The 21,123-nt window shown below is 43.4% G+C and overlaps 1 protein-coding gene across 1 annotated transcript in view; it reads left to right on the top strand.

Annotated features, from left to right (window-relative positions):
- The window catches only part of LOC126355971 (cholinesterase-like), a 100,458-nt gene extending 87,311 nt beyond the window's left edge, over window positions 1-13,147 (top strand). The window contains exons 8-10 of the mRNA XM_050006577.1: window positions 482-611; window positions 11,569-11,701; window positions 12,878-13,147. Of these exons, the coding sequence (XP_049862534.1) occupies window positions 482-611; window positions 11,569-11,701; window positions 12,878-13,046 (432 nt within the window). The 3' untranslated portion in view covers window positions 13,047-13,147. The remainder of the gene's footprint in view (window positions 1-481; window positions 612-11,568; window positions 11,702-12,877) is intronic.
- Window positions 13,148-21,123: the final 7,976 nt, after the last annotated feature.

The raw sequence follows: 21,123 nt of genomic DNA, 5'->3' as shown, positions 1-21,123 counted from the left end.
TAACAGTATGTTTAGATTAATGCTACGATGAAACGAGGAAAAAATGGGAAAGGTATATCTAGCACTGGAGAAACATGTATTGACTGAGTGAAAAGGTAATGTAGGAAATAATTATTGAAGTCAGTTCTTGAATAAATGTTTGATCGATAAACTTGGCAAGAGGTGGAGTCTGTTAGTGGTAAATATGTTTATCCATTTACGTTTTGGAAGAGCAAAGCGAGGATCGTTACCTAAGAAGCAGTACAGGAAGCTGTTACAGAACAAATCAAATTGATAAATTGTGCCGAAAGAATAGGACTGCATAATTTCCCAAAAAAGAACCATACTTTATAATAGTAATTTTTTCTTACTTTTTGATTCATATAATGATTGGTACAGTCGTCTTTGAAACTAGTGTGATATATCACAGCTCGATCCATATATTATGAGACTACAGCAGCATCAGTAACAATCAATATCCAAATCATATTTTTTCTTATAGTTCGACAACGACATGAGGTCTTTCGAGCCAACAGACACGCTGGTGAGGACAGTGGCCGATCTGAGTGACACACCAGTGTTCTATTATGTATTTGACTACCGTGGGGATATCGTCGAATCTACGCAGTGGGGTGAGTACAAAGAAAATAACGCACTTAACATAAATGTATCTCTATGCTGTCAAAGCAGTGTCATAGAATTAATGTTTGCTAAAAGTGAGAGCAGTCACACTCATCTTTGAATTCCGTCCAAAGGCTAGTAGCAGTTTTCTTACATAGTATAACAGCGCTGCAGAGTGGCAGTAAACACCAACACCATTACCAGCCAGGATGGTCATTTCTGCCCCTGAGTGACTTGTGTAGGATCTGTGGGTAGCGGTCTTTCACTACCGCAGCGAGAGCGGAGTGAGAAACCCTCACTCAGTAACAATAATGTTTATTAAGCGCATTCCATAAAGATAAATCGATGTTGGCGCCAAGGAACCAGGCGGCGTGCTGCCTCAGCATGAAATGACTGACAGTGTGAGTGACCTTGCTGACGCTGGACAGCTGTCTGTTTTGTAGCGGTGTAGAGAGACAGCTGAGTGGCGTTCACTGCATGCGGCTTGGGGGGACATACAGGGCCGTGCAGATACTCCGTGATGTACCCAAGGCCGTTGCACTCGGCCAGACTATGAAACGACACTCACGGAAAGGCCTCTTATCAGGGCATCAGTTCGAGATCCGAAGTCTCGCTGGCAGCCCGAATACCATCGACTTTGCATAGTTGATTACACTTCTCAGTGAGATCTTAGAGGCTTCGCCAAACGTTGGACTGAGCGCTGTTGTGAAGATTATCATGACGATGGTGCAATTCGAAAGCCCAAAAACGAGTGCTGCTAATGGCTGAGCGGGAGGGACACATGTATGTGGCGGTCCTGTGTGTCTTGTGACAGGAGTCTGCTTCCCATCACGTAGATGGCAACTGAGGAGATGCGGCGTCGCGCCACGGCATAGAATAATTCAGGCCACAATCGCGGTAGACGGCTATGTCCCAGAGTTCTCCTCCAGTACTGCATTAGCACCCAGCTCCAGCATCTCGTCTGTGGCAATCACGCACATCCCTTGGTTGGTTGCAACGTCCTGCCTGCAGCTGATGCCGCGACAATATTCCGAAGTCGACATATTACTAGTCAGTAGGGAATACACATTAACGGGCGTGTTGATTTATTTAGTCGCACAAGAAGGAACAACACTGATCAGCTGGAATATTGCGATCATCTGCCTAATAGCTGACATGCCCACCTTTGGCACGCATAACAACGGCGACGTGTCGTGGCGTGGAAGCAATGAGGCCTTGGTAGGTCGCTGAAGGGAGCTCGCACATCTGCACACAAGTCACCTAAATCGCGCTAATTCCGGGGAGAGGGGGCGATGGGCTCAGACGCACACTCAACCACATCCCAGATGTGTTCGATCGTGTTCACATCAGGTCAGTTATGGGGCCAGAACATCAATTGAAACTCACACTGTGTTCCTTGAACCACACCATCAAACTCCTGGCGTTGGTTGAAAGATGCCACTGCCTTCGGGACTCATGATGGTACCGAGCGAGGTGGCGCAGTGGTTAGACACTGGACTCTCATTCGGCAGGACGACGGTTCAATCCCGCGTCCGGCCATCCTGATTTAGGTTTTCCGTGATTTCCCTAAATCGCTCCAGGCAAATGCCGGGATAGTTCCTTTCAAAGGGCACGGCCGACTTCCTTCCCCGTCCTTCCCTAATCCGATGACACCGATGACCTCGCTGTCTGGTCTCCTTCCCCGAAACAACCAACCAACTCATGATGGTCACGAAGGGGTGTACGTGGACTGCAACCAGTGTACGATACTCCTTGTCCGTCATGGTGCCTTGCACGAGCTCCACTGGACCCACAGATACCCAGGTAAACGTTCCTCGAGCCACCGCCAGCTTGTCTCCTTCCCACATTTATTTATTTATTTAGTGTATGGCTCATAACATCACAGTGAAAATTACAGGAACAATACGACTTAAAAAAATCACATATGTATAAACAGAACAATAAAGAACAGTTTGTATATAAGGACACCACCAATTGTAAATTTACACTCACAGAAGAGCAATCACAAGCAGACGTCCAGCTTAGATAATATATAGTCGATTGCCTCATGGGCCGCCATTAGGAAATCCTGTAGGTCACCCTCATATGCCCTTAGTGGGCATTCTTGCACGATGTGTTTGACTATCTGTCTCTCAGCGCCACAGTCGCAAGCGGCCGAAGGAAGTTTACCCCATCTGTGTAAGGAGTCGGTGCATCTCCCACAGTTGGTTCTGATGCGATTAAGAGTTGACCAAACTGTGCGAGGGAAATCACATTCTTTTGGTTTACTAAAAATGCATGGCATACTGTGGCAGTTTACTGCTGTCCTTCTCTCCCATTCCTCTTTCCATCGGTCATTTATTTTAAAGTTGGATTGGTGCAGAACCTGTGCGGTCTTCAGTAGAGGATGCCTAGAGCGGAGTCGGTTTCCTTGGCTGTCGTGGGTATCTTCATGGATTTGTAATTGAGGGTTGGTCCTTCCCATAGTACAGTCGTCAAGGAGCTGTTCCCCTGGAGGACGACGGATTCGCGCCCTCCCATCGGCATGATGAAGAAGATATCGGGATTCATTAGACCATGTAACGCTCTGCCACTGCGCCAACGTCCAGTGCCGATGGCCACGAGCACATTTCAATCGTAGTTGCCTATGTTGTGCTGTTAATATTTGCATCTGCATGGGTCATCGACTGTGGAGTTCCATCGTTATTACAAGTGTTCGCTGAACTATGTTCAGACACACTCGCACTCTGCTCAGCATTAAAGTCTGATGTTAGTTTCGCCACAGTTCGCCGCCTGTCTTGTTTTACCAGTCTGCCCAGCCTGGGACCTTCGACATCTGTAACGAGGGGTGGCTGCCCAATCCCATGACGTTGGACGTGTTTTCAGCTAGGTTTCGCCACGTGTTGAAGACACTCACCACAGCATTCCTCGAACACCCGAGAAGTCGTTCAGTTTCCGAAATGCTCGTGTCGAGCCTCCGGACTTCCACACTCTGCCCTCGGTCAAACTCAGATAGATCGCGAGCCTTCCCCGTTCTATGCACGGCCAACACGCTTACTGATAGTGCATGCACTGACTATCAGTCATTCCTCGCCAGCTGAGACTGGTATCGCCTGGACGGATTTATATCGATAGTAGATCGGTAATCATAATGTTCTGGCTGATCATTAGATACACTATAAGTCGACAAAGTAGTTTCAGTTGTTAGTTTCAAACCCTCTGATACATACTGGCCAATTTCAAACCCTCAGATACATACTGGGCCTAGTTACACCGCTACTCTGCTGGCAATTACAAAACCAAGCCGAGCATCAAACGAAATTTTACTTATTGTGCCTATACATGGTTATGTTGGCGCAGCTAATGTCATTTGACATCTATCCTACCTCTCTGGCCTCGTTCGAGCTTCATTCACGTGTCTTTGAGTGTCAGAGAAACACGATTGAGTATACGTTTGCGGAGTACATCGACTTATCCCTCTGAATCGCGAAGCTCACTGTAATGGAAGAGCTGCTCATCGCCTTTATCAAAACCGTTCTCCACAACGTTCGGCTCCATCGCATACTCTTTTCGCCACAATTAGACAACGGCTTCGAGAAAGGTTACCTTCACCGTTAGCAGGCTGGGGTGTTCCAAGCAGACGCCACACGTCCGAATTGGAAGAGGCTGCACCGCCTCACATTGAAGACAACCTGTCAACGAGTAGACGAGCACTTTTTTTGCTTACTAATGAGTGTAAATGCAAAACAAGTGATGTACTGGGTCACGTTAGCAGGCTGGGGTGTTCCAAGCAGACGCCACACGTCCGAATTGGAAGAGGCTGTACTGCCTCACGTTGAAGACAACCTGTCAACGAGTAGACGAGCAATTTTTTTGCTTACTAATGAGTGTAAATGCAAAACAAGTGATGCACTGGGTCACGCCTAATCAATCACTTGAGAAAGTAGTCACGTTATCAACATGTTTGCAAATTGTTGCAGCACGGAAACGGTACGTTTCCGGTCATGGAATCCCCTATAAAGGTCTTAGAAGTCTGTAACTAGAATTACCGAACACCCTGTATAACAGTGTTATTAAACGAACCTCTTTTCCATGGATAGTTACCCAGAACTCGAATACCACTATATCGTAAATGTGGGAACACTGAGACCCAAGAAGACCTGAATGTTAAGGGTCGATTTGTTTGATAGCTCTAGACAGAGTATTTGGAAAGCCTCTGTGTCGCCGCCTGAGGGGTCACAGACAGATAATTAGTATGAATGCTCTGCAGAACGGTTTCAGGAAAGCGAAATGCACCGAGGATGCCGCAAATCACACAACACATAATATGTTGGTCGTTCGGTCGGTCGTCTCATCGGGCGACGTTTATTTGGTCTTTTGACCGTTTCTGGGCTTCGTCAGTTGGTCATCTTGCCGGACGTGGGTCGGTTCCTTCCCTGGGCAGAGATGTCGGGTATCCAATGGGCAATTGTTCTCTCTGGATGGTTGGGTCCGAGCCAGTGTGGCCAGGTCATCGTGTCTCCGAGTTCCGAAAGGACATCGAGTTGAGTGGGGACGGGAGCAGCAGTGAGGTCCGGACAGCCGTGACTCGCCCGACCGTCTCCGGCACACATGACTTCCATGGGGACGGCCTTGGTTGGTCGTTCGGTTGGTATATTTGGTCGCCGACCGCTTCTGGGTTCTCTGTATGTGCCGACGTGTTATTCGCCCTGTTGTTCCACAGTGATTGCTTTAACAGATTGTTCGAGTTATTGTGGAAGTGTTTTCGTGGAACTGTGTCTAGCTTGTGTAATTTCGACTGAGCAGTTATGTTAATGCTGTCTGCGTACTGGAGTAGGCAGTCGGTCAGTTGGGAAGCTTCCGCGACGAGGTCATTAGCGTTGTGTTCTGCGGTGTGTTTTCCCTCGCCGTGTTGATGCTGTCCGTACCGCTTGTAGTTCGACAGCCTTTGGTGTCGTTCATATTTCTAAGTGGTTATTGTACCTTGGTTCTTTTTAGACGCCAATATTGAAGACGTAGTGACGCTGGTATCTTCGTCCTCGGCTGATATTTATCGATGTCGTGCTCATTAGATTGTTGGTCGGTCCTTCAGCCTACCTGAATCCGGTTGTCATCCGATTATTTAGTATTACGCTTGGCTGCCTGTCTCACCTAAGCTTACCGTAGAGTTACCTTCCCAGGCCGACCCTTGGAACACTTCTGAGCACCACTGTTCTGTTGTTTTGGATTGTGATTTTCTTTTACACTCAAGTACTGTGCGAGGCCTTCACCCGTGTATTAATTTAGTTTGTTTTAATGTTCAGTATGTGACCTTCAGCCGAACTTCTACGTGAAATGTTTCAAGATAAGGCCTTCAGCCGTCTTAAATTAAAATTTGAAACTTTCTTACTGAAATTCTTCTTATCCAGGCCTTAAGACCTCAGTTCTTCTATCTTGCAACTAAGGCCTTCAGCCGTGTGTATTCCTTAAGGCAATTTTAAGGATTTTTGCGGCCTTCAGCCGTATTGTTTCTGAATTCTAAAGGCCATGTGTGATTATGTGTTTTAGCAAAATAAAATCGGTATGTTTGTGCAACTAACAGCAACTGATTTGGGCCCCTTTCCACAACCTAATCTGCTCTGTACTACGGAACCAGGTTCCAGAGATTTTGGTTGTATGTAAAATAAGTAAGTGGGTCAAAATCACCTATTCATTCTCTCAGTGACCACAACGGCACCGAAACGGAAGATAACAGAGAGAAGGCCGAAATACTGAATTCGATCTTCCGAAGTTTTTTCACCGCGGACGATCGTAACACTGTCTCTCCTTTCAATCGTCGTACGAACGTCGAAATGGCAGATATTGAGATAACCGATCGTGATATTGAAAAGCAGCTACAGTCGCTTAGTAGTGGAAAGGAGTCGGGACCAGATGAAATACCTGTAAGAATCTATGAAGATTATGAAAAACAATTTGCTCCCTCTCTATCAGTAATTTATCGTAGATCGCTTGAGCAACGAAAGGTAATTAACGATTGGGAAAAACAGCAGGTCATTCCCGTTTCTAAGAAAGGCCATAAGACACATCCACACAATTACAGACCTGCACTATGTGATCAAAAGTATCCGGACACCTGGCTGGCCGGCCGTGTTGGCCGAGCGGTTCTAGGCGCTACAGTCTGGAACCGCGCGACCGCTACGGTCGCAGGTTCGAATCCTGCCTCGGGCATGGATGTGTGTGATGTCCTTATGTTAGTTAGATTTAAGTAGTTCTCAGTTCTAGGGGACTGATGACCTCAGAAGTTAAATCACATAGTGCTCAGAGCCATTTGAACACCTGGCTGAAAATGACTTACAAGTGTTGGTCCACCTTTAGCCATGATGACAGCTTCTACTCTCGCAGGCATATATTCAATCACGTACTGGAAGGTTTCTTGGGGAATGGCAATCCATTCTTCACGGAGTGCTGCACTAAGGAGACGTATCGATGTCTGTCGGTGAGGCCTGGCACGAAGTCGACGTTCCAAAATACCCCCAAACGTGTTCTACAATATTCAGATCAAGACTCTGTGCAGGCCAGTCCATTAAAGCGATGTCATTGTCGTGTAGCCACTCCGCCACAGGCTGTACATTATGAACAGGTGCTCGATCGTGTTGAAAGATCATCCCCGAATTGCTCTTCAACAGTGGGAAGCAAGAAGATGCTTTAAACATCAATGTAGGGCTTTGCATCAAGGATGCAAGCCCCCTCCACGAAAAACACGACCACACCTTAACACCATCGCCTCCCAATTTTACTGTTGGCACTACACACACTGACCGATGACGTTCACCGGGCATTCGCCATACCCATCGGATAGCTGCATTATGTACCGTGATTCGTCACTCCACACAACGTTTCTCCACTGTTCAGTCGTCCAGTGTTCTCGCTCCTTACACCAAGCGAGGTGTCGTTTGGCATTTACCGGCGTGATGTGTGGCTTATGAGCAGCCGCTTGACCATAAAATCCCAAATTTTCTCACCTCCCGCATTACTGTCATAGTGCCTGCAGTGGATCCTGAAGCAGTTCGGAATCCCTGTGTGATGGTCTGTATACATGTCTGCCTATTACACATGACGACCCTCTTCAACTGTCGGCGGTCTCTGTCAGTCAACAGACGAGGTGCTGTCCCTTCACGTTCTACATCAATACCACATCGGCAACAGTGGACCTAGGGATGTTTAGGAGTGTGGAAATCTACGTGTACAGACGTATGGCGCAAGTGGCATTCAACAACCTGACCACGTTCGAAGTCCGTGAGTAGCGCGGAGCGCCCCATTCTGCTCTCTCACGATGTCTAATGATTACTGCGTGAGTACCGCGGAGCGCCCCATTTTGCTCTCTCACGATGTCTAATGATTACTGAGGTCGCTGATATGGAGTACCTGGCAGTAGGTGGCAGCACCTGATATGAAAAACGTATGTTTGCGGGTGTCCGGATGCATTTGATCACGTAGTGTATATCGTTAACGTCAATCTGTTGTAGAATTTGGAACATGTTTTATGCTCAAGAATTATAAGGGTTTTGGAAAATGAACATGTCTTCCATAGAAATCGACATGGTTTCCGCAAACAGAGATCCAGCGAAGCTCAGCTCTCTCTTTTCCTCCATGAGATCCACAGCGCAGTAGACAACGGCGCTCAGGTTGATGCCGGGTTCCTTGATTTCAGTAAGGCGTTTGACACCGTCCCGAACTGTCGTTTAGTGAAAAAAAAATACGAGCTTACGGAGTATCGGAGCATACTTGCGATTGGATTCAAGACTTTCTTGCAGATAGAACTCAACACGTCTCTCTTAACAAAACAAAATCGACAGATGTAAAGGTAATATCCGGAGTACCTCAGGGAAGTGTGAAAGGACCGTTGCTGTTTACAATGTATATAAACGATCTAGTAGAAAACATCGGATGCTCTTTAAGACTATTCGCAGATGATGTCTATACCAAAGTAGTAACGCCAGAAAATAGTAAGAATTTGCAGAACGACCTGCACAGATCTGGTGAATGACGCAGGCTCTGGCAGTTGACCCTGACCGTTAATAAATGTAACATTCTGTGCATACATAGAAAAATAAATCCACTACTACACTATTGAAGACAAACAGCTGAAGACAACGTCTGCCGTAAAATATCTACGCGTAACTGTCCAGAGCGACCTTAAGTGGAATGACCGTATAAAACAGACAGTGGGAAAAGCAGATACCAGATTCATCGGAACAAGGAAACGGAACTCATCCACGAAAGAAGTAGCTTATAAGGAGCTTGTTCGCCCGATTCTTGAGTATTGTTCATCTATTCACCTATCTGGGATCCCTATCAGGTAGGACTGATCCAACGAAGAGCTGTGCGTTTCGTCACGGGATAGTTTAGCTGACACGAGAGCGTTACGGAGACGCTAAACGAACTCCACTGGCAGACGTTGCAAGAGAGGTGTTGTGCATCACGGAGAGATTTGCTATTGAAATTTCGGGACAGCATTTTCAGGAGGAATCGGAGAGCATATTACCTCCCCCCACATACATCTCGCTTATTGACCACGAGGAGAAAATTCGAGAAATTAGAGCCAGTACAGAGGCTTACCAACAATCATTCTTCCCACGCACTATTCGCGAGTGGAACAGGGTTGGAGGGATCAGATAGTGGTACTGAAAGTACCCTGCCACATACCATTAGGTGGCTTGCGGAGTATGTTGCAGATGATGTATTTTATTTCATTTAAGAGAACTCTTAATGGCACTATCAAAACAATTCTGAATCACAATGTTCATACACTAGTCTCATACTAGATAGAGAGCTTCATACATTGCTTTCTTTTTTAAAAAATCTGGTAACAACTTATTTTTTTTTTTTAATTTACTAACGTTGTAGATAAACCAAGTATTTGGCAATACATGGAGCAAACGCCCAAGATCGTAGTCAGCTTGCAGAATATTCTTCCTAGTGCGTTGCCTGGCCATTTTAAGAAAAAAAATTGCAGGCTTTTGTTCCGTAGGAGGGGTGAAATACATTCCCAACATTCAACGTGCTGTTTTATATCCATCCTCCAGAGACGCTCAAGAAAGAAACAACTTGAAACGGCGATGGTTGATTGGACATACACATCTATGTCTAATGGGGCTAATTAAGTTTAATGTTTGTTTGTCGTCTAGTTTTGATGAATTCAACAGTAGTCAAATCCCGGACGCAGTTAGTGATGGTTCTCATTCTTTGATAGTTGTGACAGCATAGCGTCTTTGACACTTTAACTCTGGAGCTTAGCATGCGCCAGCCGGTGTGCATTGACCTCTACCACTCTTTTTATATTTTTGTTACTTGTCTTTTCTGGTGCCTGGGGCATCGTGTATCAAGCATGCAAAGTCAGTAGATAGTAGTTTCATGTCGGTTGAGTTAATATCGAGGGAGAACTTTGCGAGTATCGACACAGAAATTTAAAGTGAGAAGCAGTTAGTGGTATACGGTATTATACTATTTTGATTATATGTCTCCTTGGTCAATGCGAGATGATCCGAGAGCTGAATGCAGACGGCTGAGGTGAAGATTTCAACAAGGAAAAAATACCCAGAGGAAGTGTGCGTGCTACACTCCAACACCAGAATTGTTAGTTTTGTTTTTTTTTTTTTTTTTTTCGTGTCGGAAGAAGCCCAACCAGCAGACCTAACAGCAGCCTGAATGCATATCTGCCACTGAACTGTCAACCATTGATTTCGGCAATTGCTCTAATATGTCGGCGACCCGTCTGATACATTTCAGCCCCGCAGAGAGAGCGAATGTGGTATCTTGTCAGCTTTGAGTGAACCTAGCAACACTGAAATAAAATTCTATTTACTGATGCGTCTGTGTTAAGACTAAAGATTGGACTAGCCATCTGTTGAGCAGACAGACCCTGAGACACGTGAATCTTGACAGTACTGCGGATAGGTACAAATATGGCTCCATCAGTGTTTCAGTTTGTATGTAATCATTTTAGGAATATATACTCATATTACGTTCTTCCTGTAAAAAAGTCATGGTTGAAGTCCATAGGATCAAAATACTACAGCAGTATGTGCTGCTATTGGTACTATATTTCAGTCCAGTGGATGGAAAGATCCGACAATGCTGACCTGGTGAAGAAGTGCCTACATCGTGAAGGTGCGACACCTTCAAGAATCAACAGCTTCGCTACCCAAACCTGATAGAAACTTTTCAGGGTCATCTAGACAGAAGAACTACTGCCCTAAACACTACAGAATAGTCTGCAGGGCATGTGTCAAGCATTGGGAACCATTATGGCCAGCCATGCTGTAATTCTTGATGCGACTTGAGAGCTACATTCTATTTGAAGGGTCAAAGGACACAGTACACTGCTAAGTCCGTTACCCGATATACCTTCTATCTGTGTCACTGCGTCACCTATTGTATTTTTCACAAGGCATCTGTTGGAGAATACATTATCGTTAAGACTCGCATATTTTCATGGATCTCTATTAACAGGCATTTTTCGATAAATTAATCATTCTTAAGGAAGATTCCAGAATTACACGTTGGTCAAAAACAGCAATAAAAAATTAATAAGTGAATTGAAAACCTAGGGCCCATTTCTCACGTATTTCCTGAGAACTCTTAGACTAGTAATTCACCCTCAAAGGGAAAACGTAAGACCTGTTGGCATCGAGAACTATTCTTTGGTATTAATCATGATTATGAACACAAATGTATGCTGTCTTACTTTAAAAAAGACAACAGTGATAACAGTAAATACTCTGTATGAATTACCGTACAAATGGCATCGAGTAGGGACATTCGTGTTTACCGAGCTACAGTAACAGAAGATTATATCAGAGATGGAAATATGCCATGATAATTTTACTTCTTTATTAAAATATCTAAACTCGTAAACCATCTCAGAAGCAGATCAACAATTTCCCACATATGTTTAACATGAAATTAACAATATACTAAGACTGTTTTTACATAATTCCCGTCTTTCAGGGGTGAATCACGCCGGTGATATATTCGTGCTCTTTGTGAGAGACGATACCGTATGTAACCTGGATCCAGAGTCAGAGGAGGATCAAGTGCGCAGGAATATGGTTCGGTACTGGACCAACTTCGCTAAGTATGGGTACGTCGCTATACAATTAGTCCTCTCTTTTTCTATCACCAGATTAAAATAATTATTTCTCAGATTTTTTCACTCTTTTTTTTAGCTGAGCAAAGTGCAGTAGGTCATTAAATACTGCTCCGGCTCTTTGCTAAAAATTGCAGCAATTACTGTTTGTCATACATGTCAACTTCTTAACTTTCTTTATAATTGTAAGTAATTCAACGTACATCGTAATTCAATAAAAGTGTGATGACGGCGTCGTCTACATAACTGGTAGCATGTCCGTATGAGTAACACTTTCAGCAAAATACTAAATAAAACAATAAGGCAAAATCAAGTAGTTCAGTGCCATGCTCAGTGGGGTTGCTGTCAGAGACGGAGCTATATCGACGATTATGGATTTTCAGTATGCTAAATGCTAACATATATTTTACCATGAGTGATGTGAAGATACTTGTTTATTCAACTGTTATGATTTAATATTTTATAATGTACGCAAGGCAGATAATCATAAAAACAAAATTCTTTTAGTTGTAGAAATGTTGAGATATCAATATTTGTTCACTTCCTCCTTTCTGACAATGTTAGATAAAATAAGTAAACGCTAACCTTTCACAGCCTATTTCCAAATTAACTCTTTGGGAAGTTGCAAAACTTGAGAGTATCTTAGTGAAATACCTATTGCAATGACACTAACTTAGCAGACGAAACATTAACAAACACCTAAAGGTACCGATCAAACGCCATGACATTGTCGTATTACGGACATCGCTGTATTTGTGTGATTATGCAATATTTAAGACGCCGAGAAATGATGGAACACCACAGTTATGCCACGTTCTCGTCACCTACATAGTTATTTCGTCGTCTCCTATAGCATTAGTTCTAACAAGAAAGAGGCAAGTACTTTTAACAACATCATAATTACGTACATTGTTATCCTCCTCTCTATATATATTGTGGCATTACTGAGTTCGCTACCTGTTTACGAATGTTTTTGTTACCACACACTGCGACCGTGCGTAAGTTTGTTCTTTCTGTTCAATACCTCCACGTAAATGCACATGCAAAATCTTTACTTGGTGGATCATTGTCGCAAACTTAAAAGTAGTGAAGAAATAAGTTTTTATTTTTTGCTGTGATTAACACCTTACTAATGATCAGCATATTCACAGCACCCTTGTGTTTCCGCAGAAATCCAACCCCGGAGGCGGATCCTGTGATCTGGGAGCCGTACGACAATGTGACTCGCAGCTACATGCTGATGCAGTCCAACTTCTCCCTCGCTCACAACAAAGACGCAGAGCGGATGGATTTCTGGCACCAGAACGTTCCGCTTCAACCTTACCCTGCAGACGCCTAGAAAAATATAGGGAGTATTAACAACTTCCTGAGACATGAGATGAAATGTTTACGCTGTAAGCTTCACTATAATGTACACAAAAAATAAATATTTTCATGAGATAGTATCGTTTGACCGCCTAGGATTCTGTTTCCAAGTAATGCAATGTCGAATAAGGATGTATCGTTCCATTCAAATTAAGTCAGTATAAGAAAAAACCCTCTGTCATAATATTCGGTAAAATCGTCTTTATGATGACCGTTCAGGATTCTGTTGCAATTTTAACTAACGTGAATATCGACCATATGTCGAACATACTTAGTTCTTAATTGCTGGTAGACTCAACGACATCAATCAGTTATATCATTATTTTAAAGATAGTCAGTGGCAATGTAAGTTTAATATTCAACTGAAGGAGAAGAAAAGTATAAACTTTCTACACTCAAGCGTGTAACAGTGGTGGCACCCACATGTACAATGTTTATGGATGGTCTCTACCTACAAATTATGGCTTATAGGTATCCCGAACAGAATGCATCATCAAAACTGGAACGCTGTGTAGAAACGTCGGAAGGCTGCAGCTATTCAGCCCGTGCACTATGCTAATAAACAATATCTAGGTGTCCATTTTGAACGATAAAACATCCTCATCACTGGGCACCGCGAAGAAGATGGAAGGAACCTGGAAGAATTGCGTCTGTTCTCTTTTCTGAAAAACGCAGCATTTGTCTGACGCTTGATGATGAGAACGGTGTAAAGGTGGCCAGGCCCCAATGTACGTCCCGCACATGTCGTGCCACGGAATGAACATAAAAGTGCTTCAGTCATGCTAGCGTTATCTCACTGATACGTGACATTCTCCTTTCTGTCTTCCAGTCTCACAATTAATGGTTTATATTTCAAGACTCGCACCTACTGATTTCCGTCTGTTTGTCCCAGTGAAGGATACACTCCACGGGACGCAATACGAGGATGGTGGGGAGGTAATAATAATAATAATGTCGTGTGACGACGGCCTCCCGTCGGGTAGACCGTTCACCTGGTGCAAGTCTTTCGAGTTGACGCCACTTCGGCGACTTGCGCGTGGATGGGGATGAAATGATGATGATTAGGACAACACAACACCCAGTCCCTGAGCGGAGAAAATCTCCGACCCAGCCGGGAATCGAACCCGGGCCATTAGGATTGACATTCTGTCGCGCTGACCACTTTTTTTGAAAATCTCATTTTGTTTGCTTGTGTTCGTTTCATCTGCTCGGGGCGGACGTCGTAAGACATCCGGTTAAGTTCGTTGTTGATCGATTAACCCAGTTTTTTTTTTTTATTACAGAGGGAAGCTAACCCTCTGACCGAACACGCTGAGCTATCGTGCCGGCACCACTCAGCTACCGGGGGTGGACGGTGGGGAAGTTATTGATACAGAAAGACGTTGGCTCCGACGTCGACCGGTAGAGTGGTATCATGCCGACATACAAGTCCTGGAGTGTTGTATTACTTACTGAACGCCACTCGTGTTTGTGGGGTTCCATACATTGCAGCTTCATGTTTGTGATGATGTTATCACTTTTAATTATGCTAATACTACTAGACTGAAAGACTTGGAAGAGCTGGGAGTGAAGACTGGTTCGAATACGTGAGCCATACAGGAGGGACTGGCCAAGGAAGAGTCGACAAGGCTGACCTACAAGCCCAAAAAGTGTCCAAGGAGGCAAAATCTGTTAAAAGGAGTATGAGCACACATTCAGACAATGTGGAAGAGAGAAAAACTACAGTGTTGACGCGTTTTACCTGTTGTTTCTATTAAAATATGAGTTTTACTTTAAATTAACATGTAATTGCAATTTTTAAAAACAAAATTCTCAGAGAAATGACAGAAGATTGACTCTTTGCTTTTACAGTTGATTCATAGTACCCTAATGACAACAGCCTCTATAATGGCAGACATGGCTTGTGTCTTTTCAGTAAAATGCACAAAAATTTAAGGAATATGTAATAAAAAATACGATAGAAAAAAATTCTATTCTAACTCCTAGAATAAATACTTCAGCCAAACTAGAGAAGTAAGTATACGAAGCATTGTTGGTTGGATGGTTGATTTAGGGGAAGGGAACAAACAGCGAGGTCATCAGCCTCATCGGATAGGGGAAGGACGGGGAAGGAAGTCGGCAGTGCTCTTTCAAAGGAACCATCCTGGCATTTTCTTGAAACGATTTAGGGAAATCACGAAAACGTCGTACTCCCGAATGTGAGCCCAGTGTGCTAACAACTGCTCCACCTAGCTGGGTGAAGCATGTACAAGTAATTTACAAAAGTTTCATTAAGTTGTATGAAGCAGTTACTGTGAAAATTCGCTCACGAATTAATAAATTAAACATTACTGGGATAGGCCATTCATACTCTCCTTAATGATTTTTGTAACAACATATTGCACGAGGGTCACCCTCACAACAAACCCCTCAGCAAACCATTACTGATCCTGTTTTCGATTTATAATTAAGACTCTTTAGAGAAGTAAAACGAATGAACTTCATTAGCATTCTAGGTCAGATTTTCCATGAACAGTTCCAAGCAAAGAAATGTTACAGACGCTGGAGAACCACGTTAATATACAACACCGAGAGCCAAAATTATTCACCTAATGAGACCCTTCGGACGATGGTTCATATGTTACCAATAGTAAGTCTTCGTGTATGTATGTAGAGTTCAAAGACGTCTCTGTACTTACATTTATTTAATTCTTTGTGCTCTGTCTATTAACAACCATTTGTTCTGTTATATTCCATTCTTCAAAATTGGCAAGGCCGAAGTCAAACACCCAAAGACAGAAAAACAAGAGTATAGAATATTTGTGCATCTGCAATAATCCTTATCAGTTATAACAGTAATACTCAACTCATGTCCACGAATATTTGTAGGCACTAATGTTACGTCACTTTAACCTAGTACTGTAATCTTCACATTTCACAATCATAAATGGTCACACAAGCACCTCTCACCTACACAACAAAATAGAAAATAACACAGACAGAAATTTATCCTAACCAATAACATGAATATCAAAATATGTTGTAGCAAAATCACGCACAATATTAGTATTAAACAACACTGGAACGAATCGAGACAACACTCACTACTGCATTACACGTTCACAGACATACCAGGATCTCTGACAGGTAAACATTAATTCTGTTTCTGTCTCACTCGCTCACAATTGTCTCCTGCTCCCAATTCCATGAACATATTTTCACCACTTGCCACTACTCCAAGACCAAACATCATCCGCCTAAACCAAAACGTAATCAGTTTGCTGTGAACATCCACTGCTGGTTGTAACAGCAGATTTTCACACGATACATAATTTAGTAAGAAATAACGAAATTGCTGCAACAACATCTCTGGTGGATGGAAAACACAAATTATTAAACGCTAGAAATTTGCTACTTGAAACAAAAATTTTGTCGTTATTCACTGCCTTGCCACAAATATCGCATTGCACAGATTTTTTTTATTGGCTAAGGCTCAACACTGTTTTAGGAGAGAACTATACTTATAGCTAACTTACAAGAAGAGTTACATGTTTCACCCTTCCACAAACACTGAAATCAAGCCAAAGAAGGCAGATAATAGAAAGCGAAAGGAACGGCTGTGGAGGTGGTGAAAAATAATTTCATTTTCCGCTAATGTGAGGAACATTTTTAAACGGTACGCCGAGAGAACGTCGAAAACGTGGCAGTTGGGAAAAGCCAAATATCGAACGAACCGGGACCAACTAAGTATTCATTACTCCTCCGTAAGATTTATAACAATTTAAATTCCGTTTTTCATGTGGTCGCGTTCTTCGAAAGTGTGTTGCGAGCATAGGGTGACGTGTTTTTTTTTTTTTTTTTTTTTTTTTTTTCTATCATTCAGGTGACGGTTCAGTTAAGAATGTGGTCCCATGAACTTTTTCACCAATAGTGAATGACATGAGCCAATGTGTCACCTTTTGCGAAAGAGGACTGTTACAGGATTGTGAGCCACAAAACTTGGTAGTCAATGGCCTTCTGAAGTACCTTTTCTAAGTCTGTAACGACTCAACGTTATCAGGGGAAAGGCAACAGTTATGTAGTGTTGCTCTGGAAAACGGCTAAACTGATGATTTCGTCGTCTCTTACATTTTCGATATCTGACATGCAATTTATGTAGAGTGATATGTAGGCCGAATTAATTGGATTTGAAAACAGCATATTCTTCTATTTTTATTAAAGATTATCTAATAGTGATTCTACATCTACATCTGCATCCATACTCCGCAAGCCACCTGACGGTGTGTGGCGGCGGGTACACTCAGTACCTCTATCGGTTCTCCCTTCTATTCCAGTCTCGTATTGTTCGTGGAAAGAAGAATTGTCGGTATGCTTCTGTGTGGTCTCTAATCTCTCTGATTTTATCCTCATGGTCTCTTCGCTAGATATACGTAGGAGGGAGCAATATACTGCTTAACTCTTCGGTGAAGGTATGTTCTCGAAACTTCAACAAAAGCCCGTACCGAGCTACTGAGCGTCTCTCCTGCAGAGTCTTCCACTGGAGTTTATCTATCATCTCCGTAACGCTTTCGAGATTACTAAATGATCCTGTAACGAAGCGCGCTGCTCTCCGTTGGATCTTATCTACCTCTTCTATCAACCCTATCTGGTACGGATCCCACACTGTTGAGCAGTATTCAAGCAGTGGGCGAACAAGCGTACTGTAACCTACTTCCTTTGTTTTCGGATTGCACCTCGTTAGGATTATTCCAATGAATCTCAGTCTGGCATCTGCTTTACCGACGATCAACTTTATATGATCATTACATTTTAAATCACTCCTAATGCGAATTAAGTCGGGTGATGCTGAGGGAATAAGATTAGGAAATGAGACACTTAAAGTAGTAAAGGAGTTTTGCTATTTGGGGAGCAAAATAGCTGATGATGGTCGAAGTAGAGAGGATATAAAATGTAGACTGGCAATGACAAGGAAAGCGTTTCTGAAGAAGAGAAATTTGTTAACATTGAGTATAGATTTAAATGTCAGGAAGTCATTTCTGAAAGTTTCTGTATGGAGTGTAGCCATGTATGGAAGCGAAACATGGACGATAAATAGTTTGGACAAGAAGAGAAATGTGGTGCTACAGAAGAAATCTGAAGATTAGATGGGTAGATCACATAACTAATGAGGAAGTATTGAATAGGATTGGGGAGAAGAGAAGTTTGTAGCACAACTTGACCAGAAGAAGGGATCGGTTGGTAGGACATGTTCTGAGGCATCAAGGGATCACCCATTTAGTATTGGAGGGCAGCGTGGAGGGTAAAAATCGTAGAGGGAGACCAAGAGATGAATACACTAAGCAGATTCAGAAGGATGTAGGTTGCAGTAGGTACTGGGAGATGAAGAAGCTTGCACAGGATAGAGTAGCATGGAGAGCTGCATCAAACCAGTCTCAGGACTGAAGACCACAACAACAACAGCAACTGCTTCCAGTTGCTGACCTACTATTTTGTAGCTAAATGATAAGGGATCTATCTTTCTATGTATTCGCAGCACATTACACTTGTCTACATTGAGATTCAATCGCCATTCCCTGCACCATGCGTCAATTCGCTGCAGATCCTACTACATTTCAGTACAATTTTCCATTGTTACAACCTCTCGATACACCACAGCATCATCTGCAAAAAGCCTCAGTTAACTTGCGATGTCGTCCACAAGGTCATTTATATATCTTGTGAATAGCAACGGTCCTATGACACTCCCCTGCGGCACACCTGAAATCACTCTTACTTCTCTCCATTGAGAATGACATGCTGCGTTCTGTTATCTAGGAACTCCTCAATCCAATCACACAATTGGTCTGATAGTCCATATGCTCTTACTTTGTTCATTAAACGATTGTGGGAAACTGTATCGAACGCCTTGCGGAAGTCAAGAAACACGGCATCACCTGTGAACCCGTGTCTGTGGCCCTCTGAGTCTCATGGACAAATAGCGCGAGCTGGGTTTCACACGACCGTCTTTTTCGAAACCCATGCTGATTCCTACAGAGTAGATTGTTAGGCTCCAGAAAAGTCATTATACTCGAACATAATACGTGTTCCAAAATTCTACAACTGATCGACGTTAGAGATATAGGTCTATAGTTCTGCACATCTGTTCGACGTCCTTTCTTGAAAACGGGGATGACCTGTGTCCTTTTCCAATTCTTTGGAACGCTACGCTCTTCTAAAGACCTACGGTACACCGCTGCAAGAAGGGGGGAAAATTCCTTCGCGTACTCTGTGTAAAATCGAACTGGTATCCCATCAGGTCCAGCGGCCTTTCCTCTTCTGAGCGTATTTAATTGTTTCTCTATCCCTCTGTCGTCTATTTCGATATCTACTATTTTGTCATCTGTGCGACAGTCTAGAGAAGGAACTACAGTGCAGTTTTCCTCTGTGAAACAGCTTTGAAAAAATACATTTAGTATTTCGGCCTTTAGTCTGTCATCCTCTGTTTCAGTACCATTTTGGTCACAGAGTGTCTGGACATTTTGTTTTGATCCACCTACCGCTTTGACATAAGACCAAAATTTCTTAGGATTTTCTGCCTAATCAGTACATAGAACTTTACTTTCGAATTCATTGAACGCCTCTCGCATAGCCCTCCTCACACTACATTTCGATTCACGTAATTTTTGTTTGTCTGCAAGGCTTTGGCTATGTTTATGTTTGCTGTGAAGTTCCCTTTGCTTCCGCAGCAGTTTTCTAACTCGGTTGTTGTACCACGGTGACTCTTTTCCATCTCTTACGATCTTTCTTGGCACATCCTCATCTAACGCATGGTTTTTAACTTTGTCCACTGATCCTCAACACTATCTGTACTTGAGACAAAACTTTTGTGTTGAGCCGTCAGGTACTCTGTAATCTGCTTTTTGTCACTTTTGCTAAACAGAAAAATCTTCCTACCTTTTTTAATATTTCTATTCACGGCTGAAATCATCGATGCAGTAACCGCTTTATGATCGCTGATTCCCTGTTCTGCGTTAACTGTTTCAAATAGTTCGGGTATGTTTGTCACCAGAAGGTATAATATGTTATCGCCACGAGTCGGTTCTCTGTTTAACTGCTCAAGGTAGTTTTCAGATAAAGCACTTTAAAAAATTTCACTAGATTCTTTGTCCCTGCCACCCGTTATGAACATTTGAGTCTCCCTGTCTATAACATGGTGGGGAAATCTACTCGAAATATTTTCCAAATTATCCTTCAGGTGCTCAGCCACAACAGCTGCTAAGCCAGGGGCCTATAGAGACATCCAATTACCATGTCTGAGCCTGCTTTAACCGTGACCTTCACCCAAATCATTTCACATTTCGGATCTCCGTCAATTTCCTTCGATACTATAGCACTTCTTATCGCTATAAACACGCCTCCCCCTTCACTGTCCAGCCTGTATCTGCGGTATACATTCCAGTCTGAGTTTAGGATTCCATTACTGTTTACGTCTGGTTTCAGCCAACTTTCTGTCCCTAGTACTATATGGGCGTTGTGACCGTTTATTAATGAGAGCAGTTCTAGGACCTTTCTGTAGACGCTCCTGCAGTTTACTATTAGCACATTAATATCGTTATTCCCTGTTGCATTTTGCCTACTCCTACCTTGCTGCAACTTAGGAGGCGTCTTGTTGGGCCTAGGGAGGGAATTCTCTAACCTAAAAAAACCCCATGTGCACTCCACACGTACTCCGCTACCCTTGTAGCCGCTTCCGGCTTGTAGTGCACGCCTGACGTATTCAAGGGGACCCTACATTTCTCCACCCGATAGCGGAGGTCAAGACATTTGCACCCCAGATCTCCGCAAAATCGTCTGAGCCTCTGGTTTAAGCCTTCCACTCGGCTCCAAACCAGAGGACCGCGATCGGTTCCGGGAACGATACTACAAACAGTTAGCTCTGATTCCACCCCGCGAGCGAGGCTTTCCGCCTTCACCAATTCCGCCAACCGCCTGTACGAACTGAGGATGACCTCTGAACCCAGAAGGCAGGAGTCATTGGTGCCGACATGAGCAACAATTTGCAGTCGGGTGCACCCAGTGCTCTCTATCGCCGC

Source organism: Schistocerca gregaria, chromosome 3 (assembly GCF_023897955.1).
Source record: "Schistocerca gregaria isolate iqSchGreg1 chromosome 3, iqSchGreg1.2, whole genome shotgun sequence".
NCBI lineage: Eukaryota > Metazoa > Arthropoda > Insecta > Orthoptera > Acrididae > Schistocerca > Schistocerca gregaria.
The sequence above is the reverse complement of the archived record's forward strand: the minus strand, read 5'-3'. Positions and strand labels throughout refer to the sequence as shown.